The sequence below is a fragment of the Syngnathus leptorhynchus genome, chromosome 9 (genome assembly GCF_054491065.1).
Source record: "Syngnathus leptorhynchus isolate UIUO chromosome 9, UIUO_Slep, whole genome shotgun sequence".
In the NCBI taxonomy this organism is placed as follows: Eukaryota; Metazoa; Chordata; class Actinopteri; order Syngnathiformes; family Syngnathidae; genus Syngnathus; species Syngnathus leptorhynchus.
In genome coordinates, this window is record NC_141203.1 from 12362389 (window position 1) to 12375997 (window position 13609).

Genomic DNA, 13609 nt, shown 5'->3' on the forward strand with positions numbered 1-13609 from the left:
ATTCCAGGGTCATTTTTGAAGATCAAAAAAAATATTTCTCGAGAATAAAGTACTGCAGGTTTATTTAGAGCATTTGAAAAAAATGTTACAAGAGAAGATTACAAAAGTATTTAACAAGATAAAAAAAAAAGAGACTCCTAGTTGTCTGCAGATTAAATTTTATTTCAAAAGACAAATCCAGTGTTTTGCTTTCATGATAAAAGGTTTTGCACATTTTGGCTCTAGATTGAAAAAAAAAAGTGAAAAAGTGCATGCATTAAACGCAAGTTAGAAAATATTTGTGTAGAAAAACATCGGAATTAACTCACAGTGAAATAAACGGAAGGCGTGTCCGGTTAGTTGCACTCAGTCTACTAGTTCGGACCAGAACGATCTTAGCGTTGGGCGTGCTGCAGGGCGAGCAGCGGCGCCCTCTGCTGGTACTGCTTCTCCTTGGCGGAGGCGATGCGGCTCGTCAGATCGCAGGCCCTCTCCAAGAAGTTGACCAGCGTTTGCTCAGTCAGCAGAGATGCCAGAATCTGGGCCAGGCTGATGGTCCACTCACTGTCTGGCGGCCCCGAAAGGTCCCGGTTGGGTCCCGGGGGCCTGGCGGTGGCCTCGCCAATTTGCAAGACCAGGCTCGTCACTTTGGCGATGGCCTGGAAGAGCTCGTTCTCCTCGGGGTCACCGTGGAAGAGGCTGCACAGCGTCTTACAAAACTGGATGAACTCGTGCTGACAAGACAAGATGCAGATCCATCATATTGTTTGCCATCCTTTTCTTCTATCCAGAAGAATGAAATATGAAAGTGTACCTGCTTCATGAGGGGGAGCGGTTGCTGGACATCCTTCTCCTTCTCTTTGGCCATGACTAAATCCCGCAGCATCTTCTTCAGCTGCTCCTGGTAGTCCTTGGCCTCCTCTTTCCCATCATCCTTTTCTTTAGCAGCCAAAAGAAAAACAACTCGGTAAAGCGAGTGAAAAAAAAAATCAAGTCCTCATCTGCAGCTCCGTCCCTACCGGAAGCCACGCCCACGCGGAGAGGTCTATCGGACGACACAGAAGGAATCTTCATCTCGGACGAGCGCTCCTCGCTGTCCGTCAGAGCTGGGGAAGGCAAAAGTGACGTCAACGACGACTATGGCGTTGAATTTCAACGCCGCGGTCGAGACTCACCGGGTGGTAAGTGAAGACGGTAAAGTAGCTTCACCTTGTCGCTCAGTTCGCCCAAGTACAAAGTGTCTGACACAACAAATAGGAACGGGAGATTCTGTTATACATATCAAATGTTCATATTTTAGATGAAATATTTCATTTTTAATCGAAATATTTTCCAGAAAAATGTGGCTGAGAAAAAAGAACTATTTTGACAACCTGGGATTGAATGAGTTGAGATAAGAGTCGATCAAGCAAAAGTCCTCACACCCTACTCACCAAGCCAGAGGGCAAAGTCCCTGAACGAGAGCAGATTTTGTCTGTCCGAGTCCAATAAAGTGAAGGTGCGGTGGGCCAGAGTGTCGGCGTGGCAACCCCCCGCCGGCCAAGGGGCCAGCAGCCCGTACAGGCTCTTGAACTGGGGCAGGTCCAGTCGGTACTGACGCTCCAGGTACGAGACCCCGCGCCGCCACGAAGCCGCCTCGGCCGCAGCCACCGCGCTGATGTCGCCCCAGTATAGGCTGATGAAATGTTCCGTCTGGGTAGAAACAATATCGATTCAATCTTTAATCATTTCTTTCTTAGGTAGAAAAATAAATAGTCCAATTATAAGAATGGTACTTTTTTTTTGCATGAAAAAAACACTTTTAAAGAATTTACCTTGAAGAGGTCATAAATGTCAGCCAGGTTTTCCGCAGAGATGGAAACATCTGGCGTCACCACTCTTAACTGGGAAAACACGCGTGTGAATGTGTATTCCCATTAGCGTGAAGATTTTCATCATTCCTCACAGCGTTTTCTTTGGTTGTGTCCTCGTGTGCCTGCAGAACTTGAATTCGGTGTCGACAGCGAAGTCTCTCGATCTTCCTCACCGTCAAATCCCCGAACCTCTGACCCAGAACACACATTTATAGAATTTTATTTTGAGAGGAAAAAAAAAAAAACTATTCAGATATTAGGTGGATGAAAGCTCCATCCATATTTTTTTTTTTTTTTAAATGACTATACCTGGCCATTTGTGACGCGCGTTAGTGCGCGTGCCTCTGTGACGTCACTACGTGCGCGGGTGCGCTCCGCTCGCTCTGCATTTGCCCAAGGTAAGACAACTACGCCGTTCTCTCTCCCAATAGTCGCAACGATTAAAGTAATACAATTCAATATTACAGCAAATGGGTCGCGTTATGTTTATGAATACTTTGTTAGGTGATTTGGGGGAGGCGTGTGTTGTCGCTCGGTGACATTTTGGGGCCCCGTTGTCCCTCGACGGACTGAGCTAAAGTTGCTAACACAAATTAGCGCCCATGCTTTTTGATGACTTCCACGAGATCTCGCGAGTCCTTCGCAGTTCACGAATTTTGTGCGTGCACTCGGGTGAGATGAGACCAAATTTGACTACATTAAAAATGTTAATTAAAAAAAACCGCTGCCCAGATGCTAGGTAACACACTAACTTATTTAAAAATGCGTTTTAAAAACTACACCAGATGCATAAAATATTTTTTTAATCTGTTTCAAGTGGACTGGGCTTCTTGAGCAGGTTGTCAACATTGTTGGTGCAATATATTAGCAAACCCCAAAAAGAGAACAGCATACATGATGCACAGTCATTTTATATAACTTCTGGCGAAATGTATGACAACATAATTGTATCTGTATTCTCGCTCCCTCGTTAGCTGCTGGTGACTCACTTCATAGGCGTCAGTGATGAGCTGTGTTATGTTAACTTGGCCCACAGCGGGAGCATCCGTCATGTTGTTGCCGCTACCATTTGCAGGGGGTTGAGAGAACTCACCAGGGGACGACTGGTCACTTCCAACGTGCTCCAGAAAACTGCAACAGGTCAGTAGGTGACATTAATGTAACCCATTGATGCTAAGATGATGACGTCCATCATGGTCACGATTCGTACGGTTTGACCTACAAAGTATCAATCCTCGGAAGTACCTTGCAAGGACCATAAGTGCTTGTCCATCATCCACACGGCCGCAGAGGCTGGCAGCGTTGGCCTCCAACACGGCCAGAGCCAGCTGAAAGATGGCCTTGATCCCGTGGAAGAAGAACCAGTCCACTACGCACACAGCGCTTTGGAAGGGCAGCACGCTAACAAAGATGGTCAGGAACCAGGACAGAGACACCGACGACAATGTGGAAAGGTCCGGAAAATGATCAGCCAGATCAGGGAGACGCTCGCTGATGAGCTGCTCGAACACCGACTGGTCCACCTGAGCACCTGCGCAGTGGAAAATGGGCCAACAATGCAGTCATTTTCCAGCGCTAATGCTAATGTTACATCCAAAGTCGCTTACCGATGACCCGCCTGTTGAAGTAGTCGGGAAGCATCCGCTCACAAACGGCCACCAACAGCCAGAAAGCTTCTTCTTCTTTGGCGTAGAGGAGCAGCACGGATGCCAGGATGTTCATTGACTAGCATCAGAAGGCTATATGTTAGCAAAGCAACTGCTGACAACAATTACGGACAGAAAGTAACACGTCATACTTGACAGTAGCCGATCTTCGGGTTACGGTGGGCGTAGGCGGTGAGTACGCGGCGGAGCGCCGCGATGCCGGTGGGGTTCTGGAAGGCCGGATGATCCGGTAGGGAGCGGTGGAGATCCCGCTCGATCTCGTCGGTGGTCAGGCTGCTCTGACCCATGGATGTCTGCACCAAAGCCGCGTAGTAGCCCGGGTCCGAATCCAGATCGGAGGTGGTGTCTGCGGGTTCAAAATAAACGCATTGGCATGTTAACATTTGAAATTGGCGAGATGTGAAAGCCTCACCAATCTGCCTGAGCACTTTTCATGCGATGCGTTAGCATCGCTAGCATTTTAGCATCTGTCGTTGCGCCTCTTACCCGACAGCGTCATCCAGAGCTCGCCTCGTAGCGACTCGGGTATGCCCAGAGCAATCAGCCGCTGGAGCTTGTCGGTGCGAAACATGTGGACGCCGCGGCCAAACTCGGCAAAGTGTTCCTCCCACATCTTCTCTTTCAGCACCTCCGCGTGCTGAGCCAACCCGTGAAAAGGTACGACATCAATTGGCTAGAAGACGTGTTGCGATGGCGACATTTGTGCTGCTTTCGCTTACCTCGTTGTTGTTACTTCCTGGAGTGTTGTGATGGAAGGCAGTCATGAGAGCTTCGCTATTGACGGTATTCCGAAGCACCTGCTCCTCCATCTCCTCTTCATCCGAGCACGCCGTGTCGTAGTAGAAGGTGTAATAAGGATTGTGGCAGCTCTGATGCAGGAACAACCAACATAAGTTTCCCTGCCTCAACTCGAAATGTTGCCAAATAATGATTGAAAGAGTGTACCGAGGTCCTCTTGGCGCGCCGGCTGGTGCGAAAGGCCGACTGCTCGAGGTGCAGCGAGCGCAGCCTGCAGTCCAAGCTCTCCACCAGGTCGTCGCGTTCCTGCAGCTCGATGAGTTGGAAGGCCTTCTTGGAGCGCACGCTCACAATCACCGGGTTGGGAAGCGTGCACGTGCTCTCCGCCTTCTCCACCGACATCACCTGGCGGCACGTCAGCGTGACTTAGCGGCCGGCTATCCATTCCCATGACGGGCCATCTGAAATCTTCACCTCCGTGAGGGGTATGAGGAGGATGCATTGGCCCTCCTCTCGGCTGGAGAAGCCCAAGTAGTTGTCGGTGGTGTAGAGCGTGCCGGGCGTGTGGCAGCGGGCGTGCGGCGTCCACACGGCGCACGACGCCACCTCGTGGAGCCTCTCGCTGCGGGGGAGGCGGAACAGGGCCAGAACGTACTCTCGCAACGCCTGCTCCTCCAGAACCCTGAATGGGGGTCGACGTGAGAAAAGTCTCAAGAAGCCATGTCATGTGGAGCAGCTTGAAGAAGAATTGATCAAATGAGCAAAGTCTGACCTTTTGGTGATGCGAGCCGGCTGCTGCAGCACCCGGTCCAGCTCCAGGCCTTCGCTGTCCAGCAAACGACGCAGGGCGATGTCGGCCAGCTGCCCCACCACCCCGAAAGCCTCGTCCAGGTTGAGGAACATGGAGAAGTCCCGCTGCCGTTGCCTGGTGCTCACCCGGATGCCCTCTGTCATGAATCCGCCGGAGACCCGCTCCAGCCGAATCACCTCCGCCCAGGGAATGACAAACTTGACTGAGAAAGGAGGCCACGGGAAACAAAACATAAGATGGCTTTGATTATATAAAAAAAAAAAAAAATCAGATCATGGGTACCTTCTTTTCCTAGCAGGAATGAGTAGAAGGCCAAGTGGTTGATGCTGAGGTAGAGCAGGCCCTGGCGCGGCACCCGCCCCTTCCACGTGCAGCACGAGTAGAAGGTGACCAGTTTCTCCGACGACGGCAGTCTAAAGTGGCGCTCGAACTTCAGCAGAGCCTCGCGAAACTTCTCCGGGTCGTCCTCCTGGGCAGCTTGGCGACCGCGCGACTCCTCAGCGATCAGGCCCTGTGACACACGTATGTGACTTTTTTCTTTGGACTCTAGATTAGTGGTTGACCTGCGTTGTGTCTCCCACCTTGACTTTTCCTCTGACGAAACTGGCTCCGTCCTCTTTGTTCTCAAAGACGGACAGCGAGTGCAGCAGGTTGTGTGCCAGCCAATCCCAGTGCTTGTTCACTTCCTCCATGGTGGCTCCTGCAAAGACGGCAACGAACAAAAAAAAAAAACATAAGACGCGGACACAACCAAATCATCAATATGTGTTTTTTGGATTTACCACTAGCGATGATCCAACTAATCTGCGAGCCCGGGATCTGGAGGAGGATTCGGAAGGGTGTCACCCTGGCATTGGAGTCCAGCACCGTGTCTAGCGCCCCCACCAGGAGGCCTGCATACAACACAACACCTTTTGACCATACGTACGCTTAAGATTCCACGGTGTTACTAATGTTCGTCGGGTGTATACAAGCGGTAAGTGCTTTCACTTTTTTTTTGTTGTGCTAAATTTTGTTCATCTTTAAAGCACTCGCATGGAGAAAAAAAATGTGATCTTGTTGTTTTAGACTCTGCAGTCATTTTAACTGTCCAAGTTGAGCCGCTTGAAGGCGTGACGCCGTAGCCTGGCAACATGCACAAAAGGGCTTCTGAGGGAAGGGAAACATTCCAGAATGTTTTCCCTGACCCAGCCAGTGGCCACCCATCAAGTGTAAATCATGGAGAGAAAAAAAAAAAAAAAACAAGTGAGTGAGCTCTTCTCTATTGTGATGTCAAAATATGACCAACTGTCCAAGATTTACAACAGTGAGAAAAACTTTGACGTTAAAGTCTTAGGATAAGCAGAGCTGCAGTGTTAACACAGGTGAGCATGAGGTCGCTTCTAATAAGCAGCCAATGTGAGTGAGCATGATTTAAGGTGCTTGATCGATAAAAGTGAGTTGAGGGAAATGCGCAAATGGTTAATTATCGTCTTGAAGTGACAGTCGGGCAATAATTACGAGAAGCACGGTTGAAATTTGACTCATCGGGTCACTCATACGCCAAGTTTGCAGCCCTTTAAAAGAAGCATTGAAATTTGATTCAATTCGACTTCTTCATATTTTTTTGGGGGGGAAATTTTCAAGTGCAGGATTTTTGTTTTGAAGAGCGCGTCGAACCCAAACTCCCTCCTCGCTCAACCTCCTCGCCCCGGTATCTCGGCTTCTACCGACCGCTGATTTTCCCGGCGGGTTCCCCGCGGCCTCTCCTTCTCTGCAGCAGGAAGAAGTCGTTGCTCCGTTCGGTGAGCCACAGCTTCAGCACGTTTTTCAGAGCCACTTCCTCCGGGTTCAGCCACATTTCTCAGCAGGGTGGGATCACCGGAGGGGAGGACTGGGAAGTCCACCCCGCCGGACTACAGCGGCGAATAAGCGGCTTGCTTCATTGCTTGCCACGCGGGGTTCGAACTTCGGACACTGACGTCAGACTGACTCAAGTCGGGACTCAACAGCTGGACACGCCGATCCAAGATTGTTTCTTATGTTCTCGGGCAAGATGTGTCACTCCGTCCTCCCTCATCAAAAAGCGCCGTCGTCTGAATAATTTATGAATGACGTTATTTAAAAAAAACAATCCGTACCCTTGCGTTTACAGCATTTCAAATTGTATCCACGTCAGGGATAGTCAGGACAATATAGCTTGTCGAAAGAGGGTGAGGTTGAGCGCTTGTGATTGTACTTTCCCTACTTCCCCATTTGAGCCGCTCTCACTGTACTTCCGCAAAGGAATATTTGCTGTCCTCTGATTGGATTTTCGAGTGTCACATGCCCAAGCGCACAAACGCATCATTACAATGTTCACTGTGTTTGTTTTGGGGGGATTAAAAGATTCTTATTTTAATATTATATGTAAATAACATTCTTAATAATTCAGCATAAAGCGTCATTGTGTTTATCTTGTGACATATATAATATTAAGTGTACTGTGTATATATATATAGGATGAAGCTTGTGGCACATGTTCAATGACGTTTTCAGCAGCCACAAATGGAATGGCAGGCTGCCATTCCTTATATGGACGTGTTTAGGCTAAAGCGGAAATTGGTACCACGTTTATTATTGTCCCCTGAAGGTTTATTTTATTTAACTACAAATGTGAACACTTATTTAAACTTTCCAACCAATGGTAAACAGATGAAAAGTGTGTTCGGGAAAAACACGTATTATTTAGGTTTCATTTAAGTCGTATGATAAGGAATGTTGACACTCTAAGAAAAAATTGCGTGTTTTGTTTCTGACCGGAATTTTTTATCGTCTCTTTCAGTTTCCGGTCATGCCAAGAGGAGTGGTGTGACTATTTAAGAAAACTTCAGTGTGCCAAAATGCAGGTTAGAACATTTAAGTTTGCTCTTTAAGGCGTTGTTGTAAATTGAACGAGTGAACTAGTAGTAGTTGTCACGTGGAGCGTTTTCTCAAGTTTAGTTTCACGTGTTGCTTGAGCAATACTGTGTGTTTTCTTGTCAACAACTCCATCGGCGTCCTTTGGCACTTATGGGGTCGAAATGTAGTAATTGTTCGTCTCACAGGACCCCAACGAGGACACCGAGTGGAATGACATTTTGAGGAAGAAAGGGATACTTCCACCGAAAGAAGTCCCGAAGGATGACGAGGAGGAAGAAGAGTTGGCTCTCCAGCAGCAGTCTGTCGGTAAAGAATTTGGTTCGGAAGAATCCCGTATCAACTCATTTTAGAGGAGAAAATACTTGAGGGTAGACATGATTTAAATCTGCACTACTTATTGCAGCCTGCAGGTGGCGGCAGGTTACAAATATATCATTTTTGGAATTTTTATTTTGATGATGATTTGACCTGTCTTCTGGTGTGCGCAGTGAAAACATACGAAAACATGACGCTGGAGGAGCTGGAGGAGAATGAAGACGAATTTGAAGAGGACGATGAAGCCGCCATTGAAATGTACAGGTGAGGCCATCCCAAATTCTTACAATGTCAATGCGAACGAGTCACAATGCATCAATTCAAAGTCTATTTACCAATGTTATTAGATTATTATGTTGTTTTGTGTATGTGTGCGCGTGCGTATAGACAAAAGCGTCTGGCTGAGTGGAAGTCCTCACAGATGAAGAACATATTTGGGGAACTGACAGAAATCTCTGGTCAGGATTATGTCGAAGAGGTGAATAAGGCGGGAGAAGGCATCTGGGTGGTGCTGCATCTTTACAAGCAGGGGTAAGTTGGGCTGGAGTCGTCAAGTCTTTTTGTATCCCCACTTAATTCGTTTTTAATTTCAAAAGAAAAATGTCGACACTGTCCAACACGAAATGCTAATCGCATAGTTGTTTGTTTTTGCCCAGCATCCCCCTATGCGCCCTGATCAACCAGCACCTGAACGTGCTGGCCCGCAAGTTCCCTCAGACAAAATTCCTCAAGTCCATCTCCACCACCTGCATCGCCAACTACCCCGACAGAAACCTGCCCACCATCTTTGTCTACTGCGAGGGCAACATGAAGGCACAGTTTATAGGGCCACTAGTCTTCGGCGGCATGAACCTCACGGTAGAAGGTCAGTATGCGGAGGCACCTTTTGTTCCTTCTTCTATTTCTTATAGTTCATCGTTGCATCGCTTGCTGTGCGTTTGCTTTCAGAGCTCGAGTGGAGGCTGTCCGAATGCGGCGCCGTCAAGACGGATCTGGAGGAGAACCCCCACAAGCAGATCCGCGATGAGATGATGTCCTCCATCAGGTGCTCGCTCCCCACGCGTAACCACAGCGACGACTCGGACGAAGATTGACACCTCCGCTGCCCACCCTTTTTTTTTTTAAATTAACACATTTCATACCATTATTTAAATCGTCTTGCCGGCCGCTTTAACGATCATGTGCTCAGTCAAATCGACGTTGAACAACTCTATCTTTTTACCTATATTGACTTAACAGAAACTTTTTTTTTTTTATCAATACATTTCAATAGTGCCAATATTTTTAAGTAGCCTTTCCAGGCAGCGATAAGTCTCGTGTAATTAAAGAAAAGACATTGGCAGGTTGTTCAACTTGTCATCAATTTGAAATGAGCCAGGGAAACAATCCTGCATGTAATAAGCCTTTGCGTTGAAATAAAAGCCAAAGTCAATCATAGTGCGAGTATTTAATGTGCAACACCTGAACAACACGTCTGAGTCACGTTCACAAGCATCAAGCGTGCTGTCATTTCACCCGGAACACCGCGTCCGCACTCTGACATCCGCAGATGACCGTTCACCTTTGTTTTTTTTTTTGGCCTTTGTTTTGTCAAACATAATGTCGCGCCGACCGCTCTCAAATATTCTGCGTAAGGTAAAAGCAAGAGAACGACAAGGTTAGTTTGTAAACCAAAGTGCTAAGTAGACATTTGGTCTTACCAGAAGCACCACCGTCTTCTTCCTCCGCTGAGATAGTTTGGGCGAAAGTCGCATCAGAGGGTGAACAGAGTCGGACTGCGGGAGAAAATGCCACCGATTACCATCGATAATTACAATCATCGCACATTCTAATTTTGGGGACCAGTCCGGTCCACTCACCATGTTCTCCTCCGAGTCAGCAGAGGTTCTTGCTTTTGAATAATGAAACAGGAACTGGGGAAGAGAAGATTTTTATTATTTTTTTTATTCAGTGCCTACAGCCAGTTAGTCTCAGCAAAAAAAACACAGCAGGGTATCAAAATGGAAGAACCTACCCTTTTGAAAAGATTCTGCGCTTGCTGTTGCTGTGAACAAAAGCCATTCATATTATTTTGTTGAAGTTGCAAACACACATTAGCCAACGCGTCCGACCAACCTCGTTGTCGTCTCGCCACGATAGTTGAGGGGGTTCGTCTTCTCGAACCTACAACCCAACCGCAAGTCAATTTCATGTCAGAACCACAAAGCAAAAATAAGACAAGGTCAATATATCGTCCAATTATCACCGTTCTGAACAGAAGTCCATCTTCCAATCTCTGGAAACGACTAGCGTCTGAATAAAAAAAAAAAAAAAAAACACACGTTACCACATTCAAACCAAAATTGGAATCTTGACTGCAAAATGAAAGCCAACTTTGAGCAGCTGACTCTTCTTCTTCTTCAAAGCCCCAAAATAGAAACTTACCTGTGGATTGCCAGCATCCGCAACAAAACAAACAAAAAAGTGTCACGTGTGGAACATTCATGTCGCCAAGCGAAAAGTCCTTCTTTCCGTCCCTTCCTTTTGCTTTTCCAAACTTCTCCGTCTGATGGCTGCGATCTCCTCTGGGTTCTCTCGCTCTCGAATGTGTGTGTGTGTGTGCGTGTGTGTGTGTCCTCCTCCTCCTCCTCCCTTTAGATACTCCGTGATCTTCCCTCTATGATGACGAGATGAGCGGCCACGCCTCTTTCTGGGAAATTAAGATGATCCACTGACGACATTTGATCCGGATTGACGTCACAACAGGTAAAAAAAAGTGTGCGCGTCACCCATGGCGATCGCACAAATCACACACGCGAGAAATTCACGTCGCTCTCGTAAACATAACGTTCACAATGTCTCTACAAAATCCCAGAAAACCAAAATGGCCGACAACCCCCCGGGTGCAGGTCAGATCCGGTGTCAATGAGCAGCACTGTGGTTCTGGATGCTGTGATTTCCTAACACTCCAAGTGACCTTGAACAAACTTGGCAATTACCAACAAGGGTCCTGGCGGAAAGGTCGTAATTTTGTCATCATTGTCAGGACAAACCCAATTAAGCGCCTTAATGCTAGCGTTCCATCTGGCTAAGTACGCCTTTGTCTCCGCTTCACCACGCCAAAACATATACGGAGACACCTTTGTTGACGCGTAAGCAATAAAGCGCCGCCGCGTGAATCGAGAACGAGGAAAACGACGACAGCCCGGGTGGCAAAAAAACGGGATTAGCGAAGCCCAGCCAGGTCGTCCGTCACGTGTACGTGTCATCGAATATTTTACAATGTGTTCTTATTACAAATGGCAATCAATAGCGCCATATTTTTATGGCGGGAAAATGTAATCATGTTTGAACAACCTCGTAATTATTCTACCTGCTTCCTTCCTCTCTGTACAAGATTCAAGATGTCGCCCGCTTGACATTCAAATGCTAAATTCCAATACAACGGGGACGCTAACTTATTAATGGCGGCGTGTTCTGTTAAAGTTGCTCAAACATGGCGTTGATAACCGAAAACGGCGGCCGGGAAAAATACGGATCGATGACTGCGTTTTTTTGGGTTCTTAAGTGCTCCCGCGTGACGGAAAGGCGACCAAGTGCGCTGACTTATGGTCTTAATAAGCCAGAGGGCATCGACGTGCGGCCAACATCAGAGCTTGATGGACGTCGTAAAAAATGCTCGCTGACCCTTTGCCACAAAAGCTTCGATAAAGGGGCCCTCGCGTCAACCATCAAATTGAGAATTAGCTTTATGTAATTTGGATGTCTTTTATTGCTTGTGTTTCATTTTTAATATGCAGGCTGCGTTTTTGTTGGTCAAAAAAATTTTTTGAGGTTGGGTTTGAATGCTTTATTAAAATTTTTTGGACATGCGTCTCATTTTTAATACATACGTAGCTTCTCTTGGCTTGTCTCATTTTCCCACATAGCTCGCGTTTCTTTTTTTTTTATTCCGATTTGAAGTTTTGATATCACTTGTGTTAACTTCTTGCTCCAAATGGTAAGTGTTGATACTTTTGCCAGTTTACTATGCAATTATATGAAGTCCTGGATCAAAGCTAATTGCATTAGGGTCTTCTCATAACGTTTTGTTTTGATCACAAAAACACTTTTTTATGACACCAACAAACTTTTCTCGGCACTAAACGAAATATTGCTCACTTATGGAAATATTCATTAGGCACGCCGGAAATCCAGAAACGAAATGGTCACGAACGACTCGGACCGAATGATTCATTTTTCTCTCGGCTGTTGTAAAGGTCCTGTGCAACACGCCGGCCAATTAAAGAATTTTGCCGGGAACAGACGTCCTCACCGCATGACAGGCGGCGTGAACGGCCGGGTGACATGTGGGAGATTGCATGGCTGGATGTGAAGACCTTTCACACGCCTCAAAGGTCGAGAGCACAACTCAATCCTTCATTTTGTAATTGTACGGGCCATTGCAGTAGTCTGTCTGTCTTTATGGAAGAAATTGGAAACCAAAAATAACCCAAAGCTCTTAAGTAAGTGAATGACAATGCTACGTTAGTATAGTTAGTGAATGTTTGTGAATGTGCAAGTATAAAAGGAGCAGTAATGTCATCTGGAAAACAAAAATGGAGGACAAAAGTAGAAGCGGGAGCTCACACTACCATCTAGCGGTGGTTGTGTTAACTGTAAAAACATTTTTCAGGCCCATAAATAACATTTCAAGTGTTCAATTTTGAAATGTGCAAAAATGTGGAAAGTTTGGGGAAAGATAAAGTACTGAAAGTATTGAAAGTTCAAATGTTTCCAGGGCCACAAAATATGAGGATGCACCAAATTTTAGATTTGTAAAACTTTGAGAGAGATAGAAGAGTGAAGGTGTTGTGAGGCAAAGCATTTTGAAAAGCACAAAATTCTGGAAGGTGAACAATTTTTAATCAACATCAATATGTTTGATTCGACTGAAATAATCCACAGCAACACGTGACTGTGAATCCATTCAGTGAAAACACATGCACCAGCTTTTCACACACACACACACACACACACACACACACACACACACACACACACACACAGAGATACACACGCACACACACACACACACACTTATCAACTATCTCCATGGGGAGTTGAGTCATGAGAGTGCAGTCAACACGTGAATACACACACACACACACACACACACACACACACACACACAAAGCTATTAAGTTTCATAGTGGAAGATGTAAAGAAAAAAAGACAAATTTCGTGGTAAATGAGAGTCGGCGCGGATCTGTTGCCATTTAAAGTGCCCCTGGTTAACCCCAAACAGAGTTCAGATATTCTAGTGGGAATTTTGGGGGAATCAATTGCAGCATCACAGAAAAAGATTTTCTGAAGCATTGAAAATAGCGCGGCACACATTGAGGACA

General features: G+C 46.5%; 3 protein-coding genes across 3 annotated transcripts; 1 reads left to right on the forward strand and 2 right to left on the reverse strand.

Moving 5' to 3' along the window:
* Positions 1–141: 141 nt before the first annotated feature.
* On the reverse strand, positions 142–7294 carry tbc1d8 (TBC1 domain family member 8). The gene is made up of 20 exons (XM_085920454.1): positions 6762–7294; positions 5831–5941; positions 5630–5748; positions 5331–5559; positions 5010–5250; positions 4712–4919; positions 4445–4642; positions 4219–4368; positions 3986–4136; positions 3631–3845; positions 3440–3557; positions 3078–3363; positions 2822–2963; positions 1925–2023; positions 1794–1862; positions 1413–1671; positions 1155–1220; positions 999–1085; positions 794–918; positions 142–713 (listed from the first exon to the last, which is right to left on the reverse strand). Exons 1-20 carry the CDS (start codon positions 6886–6888, stop codon positions 375–377), a joined length of 3339 nt encoding a protein of 1112 aa, XP_085776580.1. The 5' UTR covers positions 6889–7294; the 3' UTR covers positions 142–374.
* On the forward strand, positions 2872–9680 carry pdcl3 (phosducin-like 3). Its single transcript, XM_085920463.1, has 9 exons — positions 2872–2972; positions 5347–5570; positions 5837–6024; positions 7852–7915; positions 8114–8234; positions 8417–8507; positions 8631–8774; positions 8900–9108; positions 9192–9680. The coding sequence occupies exons 4-9, from the start codon at positions 7910–7912 to the stop codon at positions 9335–9337; spliced, it is 717 nt and encodes a 238-aa protein (XP_085776589.1). The 5' UTR covers positions 2872–2972; positions 5347–5570; positions 5837–6024; positions 7852–7909; the 3' UTR covers positions 9338–9680.
* nms (neuromedin S) lies at positions 9672–10728 on the reverse strand. The gene is made up of 7 exons (XM_085920772.1): positions 10668–10728; positions 10489–10535; positions 10359–10406; positions 10258–10287; positions 10103–10156; positions 9944–10018; positions 9672–9704 (listed from the first exon to the last, which is right to left on the reverse strand). The coding sequence occupies exons 1-7, from the start codon at positions 10726–10728 to the stop codon at positions 9672–9674; spliced, it is 348 nt and encodes a 115-aa protein (XP_085776898.1).
* Between the last annotated feature and the right edge of the window lie 2881 nt (positions 10729–13609).